The 21,713-nt window shown below is 40.6% G+C and overlaps 1 protein-coding gene across 1 annotated transcript in view; it reads left to right on the top strand.

Moving 5' to 3' along the window:
- The first annotated feature begins 12,132 nt into the window (after positions 1–12,132).
- The window catches only part of FAM155A (family with sequence similarity 155 member A), a 704,261-nt gene continuing 694,680 nt past the window's right edge, over positions 12,133–21,713 (top strand). The window contains exon 1 of the mRNA XM_030922440.1: positions 12,133–13,272. Within this exon, the coding sequence (XP_030778300.1) occupies positions 12,361–13,272 (912 nt within the window). The 5' untranslated portion in view covers positions 12,133–12,360. The remainder of the gene's footprint in view (positions 13,273–21,713) is intronic.

Here is a 21,713-nt window from a genome sequence, read left to right as displayed (position 1 = left end):
TCCTCCCTCCTTTGTTTTTAGGAATATTTTCAGCAGGGCTGGTACTAGCTCTTCTTTATACACCTGGTAGAATTTAGCTGTGAATTCGTCTGGTTCAGGGCCCTCTCTGGTTGGTAGTTTCTTTCTTTTCTTTTTCGTAACTGATTCAGTTTTGGAACTGTTATTGGTCTATTCATGATTTCACATTTTTCATGGTTCAATCTTAGGTTGTATGTTTATAGGAATTTATCCATTTCTTGTAGGTGTTCTAGTTTGTGTGCAAGGTGTTTGAATGGTCTCTGACTTTTTGTTTTTCTATGGGGTCAGTGGTAATGTCACCTTTGCATTTCTGATTGTGTTTATTTGGATCTCTCTCTTTTTAAAAATCTATCTAGCTACCAAATCTTATTTATTCTTTCAAATGACAAACTTTTGGTTTTGTTGTTGTTTGATAGGCATTCTCACATCTCAGTTTCCTTCAGTTCAGCTCTGATTCTGCTTAATTTATTTTCTGCTAGCTTTAGGGTTGGTTTGCTCTTATTTTCTAGCTCCTCTAGGTGTGATGTTAGGTTGTTAATTTGAGATCTAACTTTTTGATTTAGGCATTTAGTGCCATAAACTTTCCTCTTAACGCTGTATTATCTAGTATGTTGTATCTTTATTTGGATTAGTTTCAAAGAAGTTTTTGATTTCTGCCCTAATTTTATTTTTTACCCAAAGTCATTCAAGAGCATGTTGTTTAATTTTCATGTAATTGTATGGTTTTCTTGGTATTGACTTCTATTTTTATAGTGCTGTGGTCTGAGAGTGGGGTTGGTATTATTTTGAGTTTTTAAAATTTGTTGAGAATTGTTTTATGGCCAAGTGTGTGGTCATTCTTAGAGTATGTGCCATGTGCAGATGAGAAGAATGTACATTCTGTTGTTGCTAAGTGGAATATTCTGTAGATGTCTGGTAGGTCCATTTGTTCAAATGTCGAGTTCATGTCCTGAATATCTTTGTTAGTTTTCTGCCTCAGTGATCTGTCTGACACTCTCAGTGGAGTGTTGAAGTCTCCCACTATTATTCTGTGGTTATCCAAGATTCTTCATATGTTTCTAAGAGCTTGTTTCATGACTCTGGGTGCTCCAGTGTTGGTTGCATGTGTATTTAGAAGAGTTAAGTCTTTTGGTTGAATTGAACATTTTATCACTATGTAATGCCTTTGTCCTTTTTCCTTTTCTTCTTCTTCTTTTTTTTAAAATCATGGTTAGTTTAAAGCCTGTTTTGTCTGAAATAAGAATAGCAACTCCTGCTCTTTTTTTGTTTTCCATTTGCTTGATATATCTTTCTCCCTCCCTTTGCTTTGAGCCTATGGCTGTCATTGCATGTGAGATGATTCTCTTGATGGCAGCATATTGTTAAGTCTTGCTTCTTTGTCCAACTTGCCACTTTGTGTCTTTTTTTTTTTCTTTTGAGATGAGGTCTCTGCCATTCAGGCTGGAGTGCAGTGGCAAAATCTTGACTCACTGCAGCCTTGACCTCCCAAGCTCAAATGATCATCCCACCTCAGCCTCCCAAGTAGCTGAGACTACAAGCATGTGCCACCATGCCCAGCTAATTTTAATTTTTTTTTTTTTTTTGTAGAGATGGGGTCTTGCTATGTTGCCTAGGCTGGGCTCAGCAATCTTCCTGCCTTGCCCTCCCAAGTTGCTGAGATTACAGGTGTAAACCACCATGTCCAGACACCATCCGTGTCTTTTAAATGATGGATTTAGCCCATTTAGATTCAAGGTTAACATAGATATGTGAGGATTTGATCCTGTCATCATATTGTCAGCTAGTTGTTATGTAGTCTTGATTGTACAGTTGCTTTATAGGATCAGCAGGCTATGTACTTAAATGTGTTTTTGTGGTGGAAGGTACTGATATTTCCCTTCCATGTTTAGCGCTCCCTTGATGACTTCTTGTAAGGCAGATATGCTGGTTCTTAATTCCCTTAGCATTTGCTTGTCTGAAGAGGATTTTATTTTTCCTTTGCTTATGAGGCTTAATTTGACTGGATTTAAAATTCTTGGATGGAATTTCTTTAAGGATGCTGAATATAGGGCTCTGATCTCTTTTGGCTTGTGAAGTTTCTGCTGAAAGGTCTGCCATTAGCCTAGTGGAGTTCCCTTTGTATATGACCAGCACCTTCTCTCTGGCAGACTTTAATATTTTTTCTTTTGAATTGACTTTGGAGAATCTGATGACTATGTGTCTGGGGGATGGTCATCTTGGGTAGTATCTTACAGGCGTTCTCTGAACTTCTTGAATTCGCATGTCAACCTCTCTAGCAAGGTTGGGGAAACTTTTGTGGACAATGTCCTCAAATATGTTTTCCAAGTTGCTTGCTCTCTCTCCATCTCTTTCAGGAATGCCAATGAATTGTAGGTTTGGTCTCTTTACATAATCTCATTTTTCTTGGAGGTTTCATTCATTTAAAAAATTATTTTATCTTTATTTTTGTCTGCCTCTATTGACTGAAAGGAGTGGTTTTAGGCTCTGAGATTCTTTCCTCAGCTTGGCCTTTTCTGTTATTAACACTTCCAATTGCATTCTGAAATTCCTGTAGTGAATATTTTATTTCCAGAAGTTCAGTTTAGTTCTTTCTTAAAATATTTATGTCATCTTTCAATTTTTGGATCATTTTATTCTATTCCTTGGATTGGGTTTCAACCTTCTATATGTAGATGAGTTTCCTTGTCATCCAGAATCTGAATTATCTGTCACTTTAGCCATTTTGGTTTGTTTAAGAACCACTGCTGGTAGCTAGTACAGTCATTTGGAGGTAACAAGACACTCTGACCTTTAGAACTGCCAGAGTTCTTGCACAGGTTCCTTCTCATCCATGTGGGCTGATGTTCCTTTAGTCTTTGAAGTTGTTATCTTTTGGATGAGGCTTTTTGCATTCACACTATTTGATGCCCTTAAGGATTTGACCATCGTATAAGTTGGATTTAGTGGGTTGGCTTCATTTCTGGATGATTTCAGAGGGTCGAGGCTCAGCTCAGCACTCGTAGGCTAAATGCTCTAACTCTAGGGGGCTGGGACTAGGCCTGTGGCTTTGTTCTGTGACCCCTCAAGGTTAAGCACTTGCTCTGCTAGACTGGCTGAGGTGTGTCCTGTCTGTTGGCAACAGCATTCTGACGGGGGCTGCTGGCAAAAGCACTCCAGTAAGGTGGCTATGGGTCCCCCCCACATGCATCCTGGTAGAACAGTGAGAATCCTTGCACATGTGTGTGCTGGCCAGGGGTCTGCAGAGAGGGGGGTCACTCAGATCAGACTGGCCCTGTCCCATGGGCAAGACAGCTCTACTCTGTCCAAGTCTGGCAGTCAACAAAGGGTACAAACACCTAGAGGACTATGGTGAGCCTTGGGGGATGGGTGACTATGGCATTGCTCCACTGCAGCTGTTCCCATGACACTCTGGGCTCCACACAGGCTGGAGTTCTGTTTCTGTCAACTCTCTGGACAGTTCTCCCTGCCAGCTCAGATGTCCCTGGGGGTAGTGGGGTCTCCCACAGCTGGGATCCCAGAAGTCCATGGCAAGAGTAGGCCACCCCATGCCTATCTCACTCACCCACCCCTAGGAGCTGCTCAAGGCCAGGAATGAGTCCAGCTACGTGGCAACCCTGTGAAGCATTCCCAGTTTCCTTCTGTTTCAGCCCAGGGTCTGCATCCTTCCTCTGTCCACTCTCAATGCCTTATTTCCGAAGATCTGTTTGGAGTGTGCCAGTCTACTTGATGGTCTGGTCTCTCTCTATGGGAGAAGGTCTTCCTGGCTCCATCTGGTCAGCCATATTGCCTGTCCTCCACAGTATACATTCTTAACAAACAAAAGATGTATGAATTTATAAACTTTAATTTTATAATTTATTATGTGCTTTTTCCATTTAAAAAAGTCTTACCTATTTTTCAGTTGATTATTTTAATATTTAATTATTTAACATGCCTAGAAACTATTCAGAAAGTAACTATCTGAGTGAACGCATATCCCACTATGTAAACTACTGTCCCAGAACCATATATTGTGTAATGCTTTTCTTTATCTTTTATCATATACTAAATTCTTACATATACTAGACCTTTTTTCTGTAATTTCTAATTTTTACTGCTATTTGCCTAAAACATTTATTAATTATTATGTCATTAACATATGTTTTAGCACCTGGTAGAGTTATCACCTCATTACTTTTTCACTTTAAAATCCACCTGCATTGAAATGCTCCCCAAGTGGGTGGCCTATCCTCTTGGATGTAGATATCTTAGGTGTATTTTCCCTCCTCTCTGTTGGCTGTTAATTTTCTCCTGACCTCTGCTCTTACCATCCCTGTGGATTTTGAAGTCTGAGAAGTACGGAGAGAAATATATCAGAGTCCACTCTTTTGCAGATGGATCTGATCTCAAATTATGATCAAATTCATAGCTAGTGTCACAAAGCTATCTTCTGTGCTGTGTTCTGCGAACCAGTGCCAAGTATATAGTAATGTCCAGGAAAGGTCTCTGAGATCTGCTTCCTGGCCTCACCCATGCTCTGGCTGGAGATTCTCTTAGAGCTGGAGGGCAGAGGCTGGACCCTGCATCAAATATTAATGGAATGAGGGAGTCACCATTTATCTACCCTGTCCACTCTGCTTTCCCTGTGAGCGTACTGAAGTTAGCGCCAGAGCACCAGGAAGGCTGTCTGAAGATGGAGCCAGACGTTTCCCGCAACAGCTGCAAGCTGCTGTAGGACCATGGTTAGGGAGGCTCCATTCTAGTTTCTATTTATAATTTCAGATAAACGTTATAATTTGTCAGGTTCTATAAAAAAATCTCTTAATTGAAACTGTACTGAACAAATCATATTTATGTACACATATAAAGCAAGCCCAAATATAATAGGTCTAAAGACCATCATACCTTTTGATGAATCAGAAGCTAACTTCAAAAAGGTTTCTATCAGTTTTTTTTTTTTTTCTTTCTTTCAGAAAGGGTCTCGCTCTGTCACCCAGGCTGGAGTGCAGTGGTGCCATCTCTGCTCACTGCAACCTCTGCCTCCAGGGTTCAAGAGATTTTCCTGCTTCAGCCTCCCGAGTAGCTGGGATTACAGGTGCGTGCCACCACACCTAGGTAATTTTTGTATTTTTAGTAGAGACAGAGTTTCACCATGTTGGCGAAGCTAGTCTTGAACTCCTTGCCTCATGTGATCCACCCACCTGCCTTGGCTTCCCTAAATGTTGGGATGACAGGCTTGAGCCACCATGCCCGGTCAGTTTGTACTTCCCAAATTTAAGGATGAAATGAAATTAAATAGCCTAATGTTTACTCATAACATTTTACGTGTTTATTTAGATACACACTTATTTAGAATAGTACAAAAAGTAATGTATTAATGTACATTAATGTATTAATTTAAAAATGCATTTTTACACTCTCAAACATTATGAAACTATATTCAAACTTTTCACTTGTGTTTGCCACTGGAACCTTTACTATCACTGGAGTCCCTTGTGAGGTCATCTAACTGTCATCATCAACTTCACTTCTATCTCTGCTGACAGGCAACACTTGTATCATTCAATGATGCCCTCCCTGGAAAATTTTGTACCAAATCGGAGAAACCATGCATATAATAATGAGACTGTTCTTTCCCCCTTTTATGTTAAAAATCCCTGAAGATGAGTATTCTTAACAACTGCCACATGAACACTTTTTATGTTGTTTTCTACCATGTTTTTTAAAAAATCCACATTTAAAGTAATGTCTAGTGATAACACTTGCTATTGCAGAATCTTTCCCCCAGAAATAATTACCAAATTTTCCTTTGTTAAAAAATTTATTTTGCTGTGTTAACAGCTCCATGAGGTAACCTTTATAAGCATCTAAAACAAACATCGGTGGCTCTTATTTTCAGAGCCTTTGTGTGTTCCCAAAATGAAGTTTGAAATGAAATAGAGAGAAGCCCCCACACTGAGAGATTCTGTAAGAACTCAAATATAGAACGGCTCCCTCTTTTCTGGAAGATAATTTCTTTCAGGAAAAATAATCACATCTTGTTTTCAGGAATATGTAACTTGATTTGGGGAGAATCTTCATCTTTACAATAGCCATCTCTCTGTTTAGACACAGGCAGATTTTTCCTACTGTTCAAATCTTTTATTTTATTTCTCAGTAACTTCTGTTCATTTCTCCATATGGGCCTCGTTCTGTGTATCTTGAATGAAGTGTTTTCCCTCTGTCACTTTTTTGCTTGCAAAACGGTGTGTATGTACACATGTTCTTAAAACAGTTTGTCAAGTAGTAATTTTGATGATGATGATGATGTAGATTTTTAATGTCATGTGAAGTATACTTTATTTGCATTCTACGAAAAGTGTTCATGACTTAATTCTATACATGCTAATGCTTAAGCACACAGAATATTATTTAACACCATATTCTCCACAGATGAATCTTGATACTGGTTTAGAACTTAGAGCATGCACCCTCATTTGACTCACACCAACCACTCTATCCAGCAGCACCAATACTGTGGATAGAAGCGTTCTGAGGTTATAAAAAGTTACTAGGAGGGTCTTGTTAAAAATACGGTTTCCTTGGATCCCAGCCTAGTTCTACTGAGGCAAGTCTCTGGAGAGGGTCCCCAGTTGACTAAGTCAACTTGATTCTCTGCCCAGCAACATTAGAAAATCCCTGAGCTGGAGCATGGTGGAAGTACACAGATAGAGAGAAAATGCTAGCTTGCCCAATCGACCCTATCCAATCAAGGTGGAAATACAGTTACAGAAAGCCCCAGGCACATTTCCCATCTTGGTAACTAACTAGAGCCGTCAGGTACATCATGATGCTAGAATCTGCTTTTATCTTAAAGAGAGGTTTACATTAGCAAATTATAGTAGAATGAAAAGCTTATAGATTAGTCTTTTTTTTTTTTTTAGACGGAGTCTCGCTCTGTTGCCCAGGCTGGAGTGCAGTGACGCAATCTCGGCTCACTGCAAGCTCCTCCTGCCTCAGCCTCCCGAGTAGCTGGGACTAGAGGCGCCTGCCACCACACCTGACTAATTTTTTGTATTTTTAGTCGAGACGGGGTTTCACCATTCACAGGATGGTCTGGATCTCCTGACCTTGTGATACGCCCGCCTCAGCCTCCCGAAGTGCCGGGATTACAGGCATAGATTGGTCTTACATTTTTCCACAAATAAACTTTGACTATTCTTTATGAGCTCTTTATGTTTAATTTGTTTTAAAAAATGTAGACATTTGCCAGTGCGGTGGTTCATGCCTGTAATCCCAGCACTTTGAGAGACTGAGGCAACAGGATCACTTGAGGCCAGAAGTTGTAGGCCAGACTGGGCAACACAGGGAGACCACATAGCTACAAAAAATAAAAGTGAAAATAAAAATTAACTGAACATGGTGACATGCACCTGTAGTTCTAGCTACTCAGTAGGCTGAGGTGGGAGGATCTCTTGAGCCCAGGATTTTGAGACTGTGGTGAGCTATGATCGCACCACTGCACTCCAGCCCAGGGGACACAGCTAGACTTCATCTCAGAAACAACCACCACAAAAATGAATAAAAAATGTAGTCATGCTCATCAAGAATTTTCACATTACCTGTGAATTCTAAAAGCACAAAAGTCCTTTTTGAGATTAATGTGTATATAAGAGCATAATCCATTTTCACTTATATGTGTCACATAAACAGTATATGAGAACAACAAAGGGTGTACCTATTTTTGTGTTTTCAGGATGCACTCAGTATGAAAAAAGAAAATATCCTGGGGTTGTTATTTACTTGATTTATGGAGTGGACATGTTTAAGTAATGGCCTTCACTAGATAAGAAGATATTCTGGATTTGCCTGCTTTTCTTTGGTAAAATTATTTGGCAGATGTTAATTTTAAGGGGTAAGGATAAATACTTGAGAAGACAACAAATGTATCATTTTGTTGTTTTTATAATACAAAGACAGAATAAGAAACCCATCTCCCAATGCATAACAACTGTAGCCATTTAAATAGGAATAAAAGCACTGATTCCCATGAAAATCAGCATGATCAAATAAAGTAAGAGCTTTGAATTTTTGAAGGTTATAAACATAAATGACCCCCTGAACAGTAATCCAGAAGCTATGACATATATGTAGATTGTTTCTGCAATGCTCTCTTGTTCAGAGTACACCCTGTCAGCAGATCCCTCAATACAATGTATTTGCAACTGTCTACTATTCAGCAGCCTTCTGAAATGTGCTGGTGCTATTAAACTTCTCTATTCCATTAGTCACACTCCTAGGTAAAATCTACGTAGGAGTTTCTAGACTCCACAGCCTGATTTTCCTGATATAAATGAAATCTAAATTCCAGCCAAGCTATTTGCTCTTCTTTGCCACGATGCAATATTTTAGCTGATAAGCTAACAAGAATCAACATTTACTAATCTAGTTAACACATTCTCTAAACCTATTTCTCGTTTTCATTTTATTGAACAGTGATGTTCATGAAAACGAACATTCAAGTCACAATCTAAATTTCCTTAATGAATCCGTCTCTTTCAGGAGAAAAGCCAATTTCCTTTGAGTATTACAGAGTATCATTCATAACAGAGTCTTAGCCTTTCTCTCCAGCCTCTTCCCTTGCCACCTCCCAATATACAGGTCACACTCAACACAGCCCACTTATCTGTCAGTAGTCCTACCAGTGCCCTGGGCTCCTTCAAGCTCCTGAGTCCTTGAACTTTGCTGTTTTTCTGAATTGTCCTTTTCCACTCTCTAGAAGACTTCTTTCTGCTCCAGTTAAATGTTCCCAATTTCTATCTATCCTTAGTCCCTCTTAAAATCCGCTCCACTCTGAAATCTCAAAACATGCTAATCTTCACAGATTATCTTGTATTGTAATTGTTGGCCTAGTTAGTATTATCTGCCCCTTGACTAAGCTTCAAGAGGCCAGACATGGTCTTTTATCTGTCTCCCAACAATTCATTCTAGAACCAACACACAACAAACAAAAGTCAAATTGGTTCTTGACAGTTTACTTTCAGTGGGCCTCCGTCCTTAAAATTGTCTTTTATAAAAATATCCTAATTCATGAGAAACATTAGAGGAAGGCAAGGCCCAGCTTACTTAAAAATAAAGAACTAACTATAGTCTATTACATGAAGTAAAAATAGATTAAACACTATTATTTTCTGCAGTATAAAAGACTTTTACTAAGTATCACTGAACTACCTTCTGAGACATGATTTTACTAGATCTGCATAGTAATAAGTCACAGAGCCCTCCTTTGCTTCGGTTCCTTATTTGATAATTACGAACGTTTAAATTTATATTGTTTATTTATTTTATTTCCCAGTTTTCGTTGTCTTTCTGATTTAATCACACATGCAGAGTGAGACAGTGGATGCTAATCATCTGAGTCACCATTAAAATGTTTGTGTCTGATTAAAATTAATGCATTATTGAAGGGAAATATTATCTAATAAGTGTGGATGTGTATTCTATTATATTCCCTATTTCAGTCCTTTGAAAATGCTAGACTAGTGAATATCACAAAACAATAAATTAGTAATACAAAATAAAAATGTTAGGAAGATGCTGTAAAAGGAAAATACTGATTATATCTGGGTGTTGATACCACCATGACTTTTTAAATTGCTCTTTTGATTTTTATAACTTTTCTGCAATGCACATACTGTACTTGTATAATAATTATGTCAGTGTGAATGTATGTACTCATTTACATTTAGTTAAGAGATATTGTGGCATGTACAGTACAGACCTGATTAATAAACAATCTGGTTAATAAATAATAATTTTGTCTGTATTAGGAGGAAAAAACTGACATTACTCAGAAATTCAACACATTGAAATCGAAAGTACTAGAATGATCTACTTACACAAATGGTCTTTTAAAACACATGATACTTGAGTAAACCAGCAATCAAACTGGACGCAGCTTTTTGATGATCGTTACCTATAGTTTGTAAGAACTGAAAATTTTTAGGGGTAAAATTTAGTGTATACAGTACCTTATTACGCAGCAGAAGAGGCTAGTAGGTCGAATCCTGCCCAAGAGGTTTTGCAATTTTCTTTTTAAAGAACACCTACTTCTCCCGCATCCCCAACACCCACAGCGCTCCTTAAAGGAAAATGGATATGGATGCCCCATCCCTTTGGTTTCTCAATGCATTTTACTTAGAACGAGGTCACCTAGTAAGACCCATGTGGTGAATGTGCACCCGGGCGGGGCATGGGGGTCCTTGGAAAGCACCGCAGGGAGGGCGACACCGCAAACTGCTTCCCACGCGACCCCGGGGAGAGCCCGGGCAGCGCTGCGCTCGGTGAGCACGGGAAGCGTCTGGCTCCCAGGCAACCTCCTGCTTCCGCGGGTCTGGCAGGGCGAGGGGCGGAGTGGGCAGGATCTTCAGATCATAGGAGACCGATGCTTGCCCAGAGCATCCAGCATAGGAGCCGGAATCGAGGTGACCCCGGATTTTCCCAGAGTGTCTGTTGCTTTTCCTTCTCAGAACTCCGAGAGCCAACGCTAAGGGGCACCAGAGGCGCAGACTGTGGCGGCGACTCGCAGGCACCCAGCTCGCCCGCGGCTGCGGAGGATCTCGGAGAAGCCCACCCGGGAAGGGGGCTGGGCGCAGGCAGCGGGGGCAGGGGAGGGTCGGAGTCGCTCCAGGGGGTCCAGATCCGAGGAGGAGCCCTCGGAGACGCGGACGGTGCACGCGGAGGGCAGGGCTAGGCAGTGACCCCGGGTGGCGCAGGGCTTACTGTTTCTTCCTAAGACTCTATGAGGCCACTTCTAATCGTTTACTTTCGAATAGGAAAACATGGACAAATAGGTGGCTGTCACCCGGGCAGCTACACTGTCGATGCAGGTGCACAGGCAGGCGCGCGCGCGCCATTCTCCCGTGTCACACAGCAGGACGGAATAACTGCACGCACTGGGAGCGATGGATCTCGGGGTCCGGGATCCGAGACGTATTCAGAGACCAAATGTCACCTCATCCCTCCTCTAGCCAATTCGGGCTTCCTCCGCGGACCCCACCTTCCATCCGAAGTGGCTCGGTCCTCAGTTGAGAGGACTCTTCCCAGACCCTCGCCCCAGTAGAGACCTCTGCCCGGGCGCCTGCCGCTCGGACGCTTCCCGGAGCCAGAGCGTGCGGGCGGCGTGGCCGCGAGGAGCCTCCCCGGCCACGCCGTCCGCAGTCTGACTTTTATTTTTCTCTCCAGAGATTAAAACAAAATATCGTGGACAGGGGGACGGAAAGGAAAGAGCAGGCGCCTGAGCCCGGGGAGCCGAGCGGGGGACCCTGGGCACCGCGGCCCCGCCGCCGCCCGCCCCCGCGCGCCTTCGCCCTCCTCCCGGGCCGAGCCGGCGCCACTGCGCCAGGATGGAGCGAGCTCGGCGCGGGAGGAGATGACGCAAAAGCCAGCGCTCCCCCCCAAAAAAGTGTTTCTCCAGGACGAAGATGGCGGCAACTTAGCCCGGGGACTGAAGATGACTGTGGCTCTCGGGAGGCCCAGCCCAGGCGATTCGGCCCGGAGCTCCGCGGGAGGCGGCGTCAGCAGTCGGAGCCCCGGCGGCGGCGCCCGCGGGCGGCCCTGCGGCAGCGGCGGCGGCGGCAGCACTTAGAGCGCGGGGTGGGGGGTGGGGGGGAGGGAGCGCCCCGCCGGAGGCAGCCCAGGCTCCGGACTCTGGGAGAGCCAGCGCGGAGCAGGAGCGGGAGGCGGAGGAGAAGAAGAAGGAGAAGGAAAGGAAGGAGGAGGAAGAGGAGGAGAAGAAGAGGAGGAGGAGGAGGAGGAGGAAGGGAGGCGCTCCGGGCGCCGTCAGTGGGCAGCGGAGGCGCGGCATGCCCCTGGCAGGGGAGAGCGGGCTGGGCTCCGCGGGGCCATGGGGACCCGCGCGCTGACAATGCCTGGGTGACCGGAGCCGCGCCAGCCACCCCGTCACCTCTACCATCGCCCCCTGCACCCAGCCTCGCCACCGGCCACCAGCACCAGGCTCCTCCGTCTCTCTCTCTCTCTCTCTCTCTCTCTCTCTCTCTCTCTCTCTCTCTCCATTATTGTTTCCCACTCTACAGAGGATGGGGTCGGCTGATGATTAGGTCGGAAGCAAGTCAGACCTTCCTTCAAACCTGGTAATATTTATGTAGGCAAAAGAGACAGAGAGATAAAAGAGAGGGAGAGAGAGAGGGAGAGAGAGAGAGAGGAGAGAGGGAGAGGGGGAGAGAGAGAAAGAGAGAGAGAGGAGAGAGAAGAAACGGGAGGAGGGGATAAGGAAATTAAACCCTTTAAGTCAATGCATATTGTGGTGACACCGGCACAGGCGCCCTCACGGTGGAGTCGGCCAGGGCTGTGCGTTCCCAAAATATGACCAGGGGTGCTTGGATGTGTCGGCAGTATGACGACGGCTTAAAAATCTGGTTGGCAGCACCCCGAGAGAACGAGAAACCGTTCATCGATTCCGAGAGGGCTCAGAAATGGCGACTGTCTCTGGCATCTCTCTTGTTTTTCACAGTCCTGCTCTCTGATCACTTGTGGTTCTGCGCCGAGGCCAAGCTGACCCGGGCCCGGGACAAGGAGCACCAGCAGCAGCAGCGGCAGCAGCAGCAGCAGCAGCAGCAGAGGCAGCGGCAGCAGCAGCAGCAGCAGCGGCGGCAGCAGGAGCCCTCCTGGCCCGCGCTCCTGGCGAGCATGGGGGAGTCCTCGCCTGCCGCCCAGGCACACAGACTCCTCTCCGCCTCCTCGTCCCCCACCCTACCCCCCTCCCCGGGAGACGGCGGCGGCGGCGGCGGCAAGGGCAACCGAGGCAAAGACGACCGGGGCAAGGCTCTTTTTCTAGGAAACTCTGCCAAGCCCGTGTGGCGCCTGGAGACTTGTTACCCCCAGGGCGCGTCCTCGGGCCAGTGCTTCACGGTGGAGAATGCGGACGCGGTGTGCGCCAGGAACTGGAGTCGGGGGGCGGCCGGGGGGGACGGGCAGGAGGTGAGGAGCAAGCATCCCACTCCGCTCTGGAACTTGTCGGATTTTTACCTTTCGTTTTGTAATTCCTACACACTTTGGGAGTTGTTCTCGGGGTTGTCCAGTCCCAACACTTTGAACTGCAGTCTGGATGTGGTGCTCAAGGAAGGCGGCGAGATGACCACTTGCAGGCAGTGCGTCGAGGCTTACCAGGACTATGACCACCATGCTCAGGAGAAATACGAAGAGTTTGAAAGCGTGCTCCACAAATATTTACAGTCGGAGGAGTACTCGGTGAAATCCTGTCCTGAAGACTGTAAGGTAGGAACCCTCGGGGCTTTCCCCCTTTCCTGCACTTTCCTATCTCTATTGGCTCGGTTGGGGTGCCTTCTCGAGTTTACTGTTATTATTTTTTTGAGCTCTGGTTTTGTTACTTTGTGTTTTCTGCTGATATTGAGAGCTTGGCTTGCTGTTTGAGTTGAGAATACCTGGTGGATTGCTGGTGGACTGACTAAAGCCTTCTTCTGGGAGTCCTTGGAAGATCAGGGAAGTCCCCGGTTATCTGAGATAATAAAGCTGGCGCTTTAACTGTTTCGTACATCCATGCAGTTGGCTCAAACTCTGTTACATCTTTTTAAAAATGGAAGTTGAAACAGTCTTGTCAGGAAGATAGAAAAGAGACTACACACTGATGCTCACAGGTAAAGTCAGAAGAGTTAGAGACAGGCATGTGTGGTTTGCAATATAGATCTGCACACAGGAACGCTCTCATAGTGACATCATTAAGTTGGCTGAACAAGAGAAAGTGGTTGTAGTTGTCTGAGTAGTTAAAAAAAAATTCCTGTTTTTACAGGGGTAGTTCTGGTCAGAAAGTCTGGGGGCCTACCTGAGGATATTTACTTTTTTTAAGTTTCCTGTTTCCTCTTGGACATTTGTATAATTGTTGACCTGGGACTCACTATGAATGAAAAGTTGCAATTAGGTGTCTAGTGATTGATTAGCAATAGGCTATTTATCAGACACCCTATGTAATTAGCTTGATTTTCAGTATGCTTTCCGAAAGTATTAAATGGCAAAACGTTGATGCTATAGTTAAAATTTACTGAAATATTTAATAGTCTGTGTTATATTTAAGCTCTTCTTGTTCAATGTAATAAAGAATATAAGCCTTGCTGATGGGCAAATGGGAAGCCTGCGCAAGTTTCTTAAGAATTGGTCTATGCAAATGCAACCATAGGTGCAGGTTTTAATAGAAGTGTCTCTGTCCGTGGTGCTGAAACGATATTTAACCAAGAACTGTATTGAAGATGATACTGCAGTGACCTTTAGTAGGGAAGATGTAATGACAGAATCTCTATAAGCCTTAGTATTTTGTTCCAAGGGCAATTTCTTACACAACACAATAAACTGGTACTGCTTTTCAAAGGAAATAATACACCACATTCTCTCTCTTTCTCTCTCCTACTTTCCCAATCCTATATACAAACAGAACAACTGTCCCTCTGTCTCACTTGCTTTCTGCTGGGAAAATGAAGTCAAGGGTGGTAGAGATCAAATAATTCCGTGACTTTTTGATAAAAGAACTGGACTAAGGGATGCTTATTTTAAATGAACACAGTTGAAAGGCCATATTTTACTTTGGGTGGATTAGTTGTGCTTTTGACAATTAAATTAAACTCAAACTGACCTTGCCTTATTATTCTTTAAGACCAGAAACACAGCTCTCTGAAAATAGTAAGTCTGAATTTACAACATTAATTTAGAGTGGTACTTCACTAGACAAGTGTATCTTAAACTTTTCTATCTAGCTTTTTAACCATATCAGTTTAACTTACGCCTGGGAATAAAACTTTAATGGTAGAAGTTAATAATGAATAACTACTGCAATTATTGCATAGTTATTTATTTTGACAAGATATGTTGCATTGAAATTGTAAAGAAAAGGAAACTCTGTGTCTACTAATTCTACTGCTAATAAAAAGATTGCAGAGGTTTCAGTATAGTTGTGTTTAAGAGTGGTACCCTGTAATAATTATATTTGCCTCCTTCCCTGCATGTAAACCCTAATTTCTGATCATTTTCATTTGTACAACTCAACTCAGTATTTAAAAGATAGTCTGTATTGACAATAGACTGCAGCATATTTTCAAATAAGCATGCCAAATATATCTTAGTTTAAATGTTCAAGTAAATATACTGAAAAGTTTTCTTTCCCCTTAACCTAAATTACATCTCAACTGTATATTTACATCATTGACATCATCATAGCGATAAAGTATAGTGTAAATTAACTCATTTATAACGCTATTGCCTACTTCTGGATTATGTTTTTATGTGAAGTAGAAATTAACTGTATGCACAAAAAAGCACATTATAAAAACCTTAATTTCTTTAAAAACTTATTCTTCACATTGATAAGTAAATGCAGACACTTGATTTCTTGTCACCACAACGGAGAATTAATTACATGTTATGTCTTGCAGACATTTATTGGTTGTGCAGTGTTTTTTTTGTTGTGGTTTCTTGTAAACTTGAAATATTTATTCCATAATAGCTGTTGTCAAAATTACAGGTGCAGATTTAAAGTGTAGTGTTCTTGGTTTAAGATTCACAAATCAATTGATTATATGTAGAAAGGTAGTAGAAGCATAGTTTCTTGTTTAACATGTAATTACTCTTTGATTCTGAAACAGCTACAAACACATTCACATATAAACTGTAATACATGACTTAAAATGTTTTTGTCCTCGAAAGATGTGCCTGAGTTTCTTTCTGAATACTTTTACTTATTTCAGATGGACTTATGCCTATGAAATGACTATCATTAGGAGCCTTCTTCAAGATAGAAGTTCTATGCAAAATTTTTCCTTTCTGAAGACGTCTGCAAAGTCATAGGCTACATTAAAAGTAAATGTAGTATATTTATGTAATTGGTAATATTTTCCTTAAAAATTAATTTTAATGTATAACTTATAAATATATTTATTAAGATTGTAGAGAAAAGAATACATAAAATCATGTAGGCACCACAAATTATTGGGATTCATATTTTAGAAAAACGATATTAACTTTATTATACTCATTTGTAATTAAATGAGTAATGCAGTGATTTCTAAATTTTAGAGTTGGGATGAATTATTACTTTCCAGTTATATATGCTCCCCTCATTCAAAATTGCTACATTTCATATAAAACAAGAATAAATTAAATTTCATTTTGATTTAAATTGTTTAAAAGGCTTTTTGACCGATTATTTTGAAGAAACCCCTTAGAATAGATCTAATAGAATTATAGTGTCTCGAATTTATAGTAATTGCTGCTCAAGCATAGATTGGATGTACTTCTGTATTGCAACGTATCATAGAAAAAATGTGCACTCAGTAATATTTCTAAATATTCTGATAAATGTAAATATATGCATTTATCTGGGAAATTATTTATGGATAAATAAGGAACACAAGATGTTGACTATATCGTTAATACTATAGCATTTTGCTGCATTACATAGAGTAGCAAATATTACAGTAGTAATTTCCCTTGTAGTTTACAGTATTATTTAAAACAATGTTTTCGATACGTAATAAAAAACTGACAAAGCTACCAAAATTTTAAAATTGTTTGACAATGTTAAAAAATGAAATATTATAAGTTACAAAAGTACAAATATTTATTATAAACATGCTTGATTTTTACTTAAATACAGATTTTCTCTTACACATGCCATTCTTTAGTTCCTGATAATTCTTGCAAATAAATATAAAAGTGAGGAATTTATGGGACATAAACTTTCATTTTACAGACAAGTTTCTATAGTTATTGATAGCTTTATTTAGTTACTATTCCCTCAAACCGTTGGTCAATGTAAGTGGGTTTGAGATTAGATTGCAAAATAAATCATTGTGCCGTCTATACTTTAGTTCTCTCAGTATAAATTGTAATTTTTGTTCTCTCAAGAATGTATGAATGCTCACATTTTTATTTTACAATCTTATATTAAAGCAGATTATATTGCTTATTTTTATTTAACAGACATTGACCAAAAGGATACCTTGCAAGTATTAGGCATGTATAGCAGAGTTCTCTCATTTGTATCACCCACAAACATTACCCAACTAATTTGAGAACATAGAGTTTGGTTTACATAACGTACAATTTGAAAAGAAAAAAATGCATTTCTTAAATTCTTATGTATTTTAGTGCTGCACACTGAAGATTCATAAAGAAATAGTTCTCACTCTGTCGCCCAGGCTGGAGTGCATTGGCGCAATCTTGGCTCACTGCAACCTCCGCCTCCCTGGTGCAAACCATTCTCCTGCTTCAGCTTCTCGAGTAGCTGGGACTACAGTTGCGCGCCACCACACTTTGGATAATTTTTTGTATTTTTCGCAGAGACGGTGTTTCATCGTATCAACCAGGATGGTCTTGATCTCCTGACCTCGTGATCTGCCCGCCTTGGCCTCCCAAAGTGCTGGGATTACAGGTGTGAGCCACAGCGCCTGGCCAAGAAATAGTTTTTTAAGAAGAAATCAAATATCTTACAAATTTTTTTACTGAAATTTTGAACCAAAAATATTTTTCTCTTGACTAAGTGCTATTGTATTATCATGTCACTCTTCAGAAGTGTGGAGTACACATCTATAAATAGAAACTTTTAATATTCTATCACTTTATTTACAAATAATTTTTATAGTGGAATTCCTTTTCTATAAGGTCAGTCTGACCATGCAGATGACTACTTAAACATTTTTTATTGATACCTAATAGTTACATGCATTTTTATTTCTTTAACCATTAGTAAAGCTATTTATGAGGTTGAGAATATCATAATCATTTTAGTTTATGGCTTATGTTTTTTATTTTCTTGCTCCGTGTACAGCTATTGATTTATGATTTGCGTTTGATTTTTATAGAAAGATATCCAAAATTATATCTTATTATTAGATGTTTGTTTTCTCACAGACCGTGGAATACATATTTTTAGTTTGAACTTGTAATTGGGTCAAACTAGTGGCTACATAGGTATGATCACAAAGTTTAAATAATTGCTATTATATATTGTTCTTAACCTCTTTTATTAGATGAAGTTAGTGTCTGCATATACATGGTGCATTAAAGTATTAACAAAGGAAATCAAGCAATGCTCTCATTCTTGCTCTCCTCCACATGTAAATCATAATTCATTAACATATATTTTTACCAGATTTAATGTACAAGAACAAATTTATGGATAACTGTTTCAAACAAAAGACTATTTTGATTTGAAAGATGTGAACTGTTGCTTTAATTTTATTTCTCAATTTTCTTTTAAAATATTTATCCCTCTGTTGATCTCACAATGACTAAGCAGCAAATATTTTGTTGTTTCTATTGATTTACATTGCAAATATATTTTTTTCAGTGAACATATACTCTAGATTAGTGGTCTTTGGGGTCACAGTGGAACATCCTGGAAAGCTTTGAGGGCACTAAGGCCAGGGCATCCCCAATCCTAAAAGATTCTGATTTTATCGTCCTGCTGGTGTCATGGGTCTGGGCTCTGTCAAAGTTTCCCTGGTGATTCTGATGTGCAGCCAAGGTTGGGAACCACCATTCTGGTTCGCAGTGACAATTGATATGGAATGACTTTCAGCTCCTGTGTCTCAGTAGTACGTAATAATCCCATTAGCTCAACTGATGAAAGTAGAACTCAGATATTTTTAAAAAGTGGTAATGGCAGTAAGACGTAGCCCAAGGGCAGGGAACAAATTTCTATTGATGAGACTGAGGAAGTGCATGAGAAGTGAACTAACTGGGTTTCAGGGTTAGGGAATGTGCCAGAAGGGATCATGGAGAGAAGGAGGTAGATGTGTGGAGGGCCAGAGTTTTGACTACTTAAGGTTGTGTCAGGCGACTGTGGATTTTCTATGTTTTAGCCAAGGTTGTAATTTCAGTCATCTTTTTTATTTTTTAAGTTTAATTCATGAGATACTATATAAAGTTAAATTTAAATTTTATCTAATAAGAAATCAAGCATCATTGTAATCTGCATAGTTGAATTTCATCAATGTGATGCTCTAATTTACTCTGAATCTTTTTTTCCTTTTTTTTTTGAGATGGAGTTTTGTTCTGTTATCCAGGCTGGGGTGCAGTGGCATAATCTCAGCTCACTGCAACCTCCGCCTCCTGAGTTCAAGAATTCTCCTGCCTCAGCCTCCCAAGTAGGTGGGATTACAGTAGCTGCGATTATAGCCTGCCACCACGCCCAGCTAATTTTTGTATTTTTGTAGAGATGGTGTTCACCATGTTGGCCGGGCTGGTCTTGAACTCCTGACCTCAAATGAGCCACCTGCCTTGGCCTTCTAAACTGCTGGGATTACAGGCGTGAGCCACCGCACCCGGCCTACTCTGATTCTTTAATACTGGAAATGAGAGATGGTTAACATGAGTCCTTTCTTGTCAACAAATTGTTAATAACTTACAGACATATCATACTGGAATGCATGAAAATATTTAATTATTGGGTAGTTTTTTAAAAATTCTTGGGCTTTTAAGGTGTTAAAATATGGTAGTTGATTTTACCCACTTGAGGTTTTCTTTTTACATTGAGTCATTTACAAACACAATTTATAGAAGCTATCTCAGATGGTTAAAGATCCTGCAAAAGATAGATGTTTAATACCTGTTTAAATATCATTATTGATCTTAGTGGTAGAACGTGTGTGATGGGTGAATGCAGTAATCATTTCTTTGGAAATACATGGGGATTTTGTATGCCAGCTGTTTCATTTTGCACAAGAAGGAAAATGAGTTCCATCAACATTGTGAAATAGATGACTTAGACTTTGCCCCTCTCAGTTTTCCTTTCCACCTTGTCAATGTGCCTTCTTTCCATAGCTGGGTCCTCTCCTGCCATTTGTTAGCTGCATTTCCAGAGCCTGTGTACCATGGGAAGCTCAAAATTCAGAATTCTTTCTTTTCTTCTCTGTACCTTCACCTCCATCAAAAAAGATTGATTTCTTTCTTATTGAGCTGTCACTGACTTTGTTTATTTGAATAGAAAACTGAACTAAGATGTTAAATAGATGATCATGACAAAGTATTAGCTCCTACAGAAAATGACTTAAATCACCCAGAAATTTAAGCCCTAGAACAATCTTTAATAGCAGGTAACAAGCTTCAGAATTTATCAGATGTCAGAAACTATTCTAATTTGTTTAATCATCACATCAACTTTATGAGGTAAGTATTATTACAAATTTTACAGATGGGGAATGTGAGGACATAAAGTTAACTATCCTAAGGTCAAAAGATGAGTTATTTATTTATTTATTTATTTATTTATTTATTTATTTTGAGACAGACTCTCGCTCTGTTGCTCAGGCTGGAGTGCATTGGCACAATCTCGGCTCACTGCAACCTCCGTCTCCCAGTTCAAGTGATTTTTATGCCTCAGCCCACTGAGTAGCTGGGATTGCAGATGTGCCTCACCACACATGGCTAATTTTTGTATTTTTGATAGAGATGGAGTTTCCAAATGTTGGCCAGGTCTTGAACTCTCCACCTCAGGTGATGCTCCCGCCTCGGCTTTCCAAAGTGCTGGGATTACAGGCCTGAGCCACTGCACCCAGCCAAGATAGATAATTTAAATATTAGGTTCATTTCATCACTGTAAGTGTTTTCTTTTTCCTTTTGATTAGAAATATTTACAAACATCCCAAAGAATTAAGAGATTATTATAATAAACCTACATATAACTGTCTCATAAATTTAACAGTTATTAAGAATTTTGCCATATTTGCTCCTTCTATTTAGTTTTAATTTATCATTAAAAACATTTGTCAGATGATATGGAAAAAAGAAGAGAGAAATGTGAAAATTCCGGGCAACTAGGATGGATGACCACATTTATCATTGTCAAAGGCTTAGGTAACCTGAATATGAATGAATAGTGTGAAGATCAGAAGAACGCTTAGGTTTCTGATTTCACGTTTAGAGCTGAGTAGAGAAAGGATGAGTGTAAGGTTTTGGTGGGAGGGAAGTAAACTTTGGAGATCAATGATAATTTCTACGAATTCATAAATTTCAGTATGGCAGAGTCTGTTAGTCTGGTTGGGTTGTTGTGACAAAGTACCACATACTGGATGGCTTAAACCACAGATACATATTTTCTCACAGATCCAGAGGCTTCAAGTTCATGATCAAAGTGCAGACAAATTTGGTGTCTGGGGAGGGCTCTCTTCCTGGCTTTCAGATGGTCACCTTCTTACCAAGTCCTCATGTGGGGTTTCCTCTGTGCATGTGTAGTGAGAGAGCAATAAGTTGGGATAGGATGAAGTGATGGCACAGAGATCAATTCAAAAGTTGCTGCCTTTCTTAGGAGTAATAGGATGGTCTTCTAAATCAGTACTCTTCAGAAGAACTTCATGTGATGATGGAAATGCTTTATTTTCTGCCCTGTCCAATGTGGTAACCACTGGCCACATGTGGTTATTGAGCACTTGAAATGTGGCTGGGGTAAATGAAGAGCTAAAAATTTAATTTTATTTAATTGCAATTAGTCCAAGTTTAAATAGCTCCATGGGGCTAGTGGCTATGATGTTGGACAGAAAATTCTAAATGACTACAGTGGCCGTGGAAGTGGAGAAGAAAGGCCACATTCAGGAAGCTTTTCTGAGTTCACATTTACAGTATTTAGTAACCAATTTTATTTAGAGGGAGAATATGAAATAAGTTTTGTAAAGTGTGAAACTGGAGATATATTTGTGACATTTTAAAAATTATAT

Source organism: Rhinopithecus roxellana, chromosome 18 (assembly GCF_007565055.1).
Source record: "Rhinopithecus roxellana isolate Shanxi Qingling chromosome 18, ASM756505v1, whole genome shotgun sequence".
NCBI lineage: Eukaryota > Metazoa > Chordata > Mammalia > Primates > Cercopithecidae > Rhinopithecus > Rhinopithecus roxellana.
The sequence above is the reverse complement of the archived record's forward strand: the minus strand, read 5'-3'. Positions and strand labels throughout refer to the sequence as shown.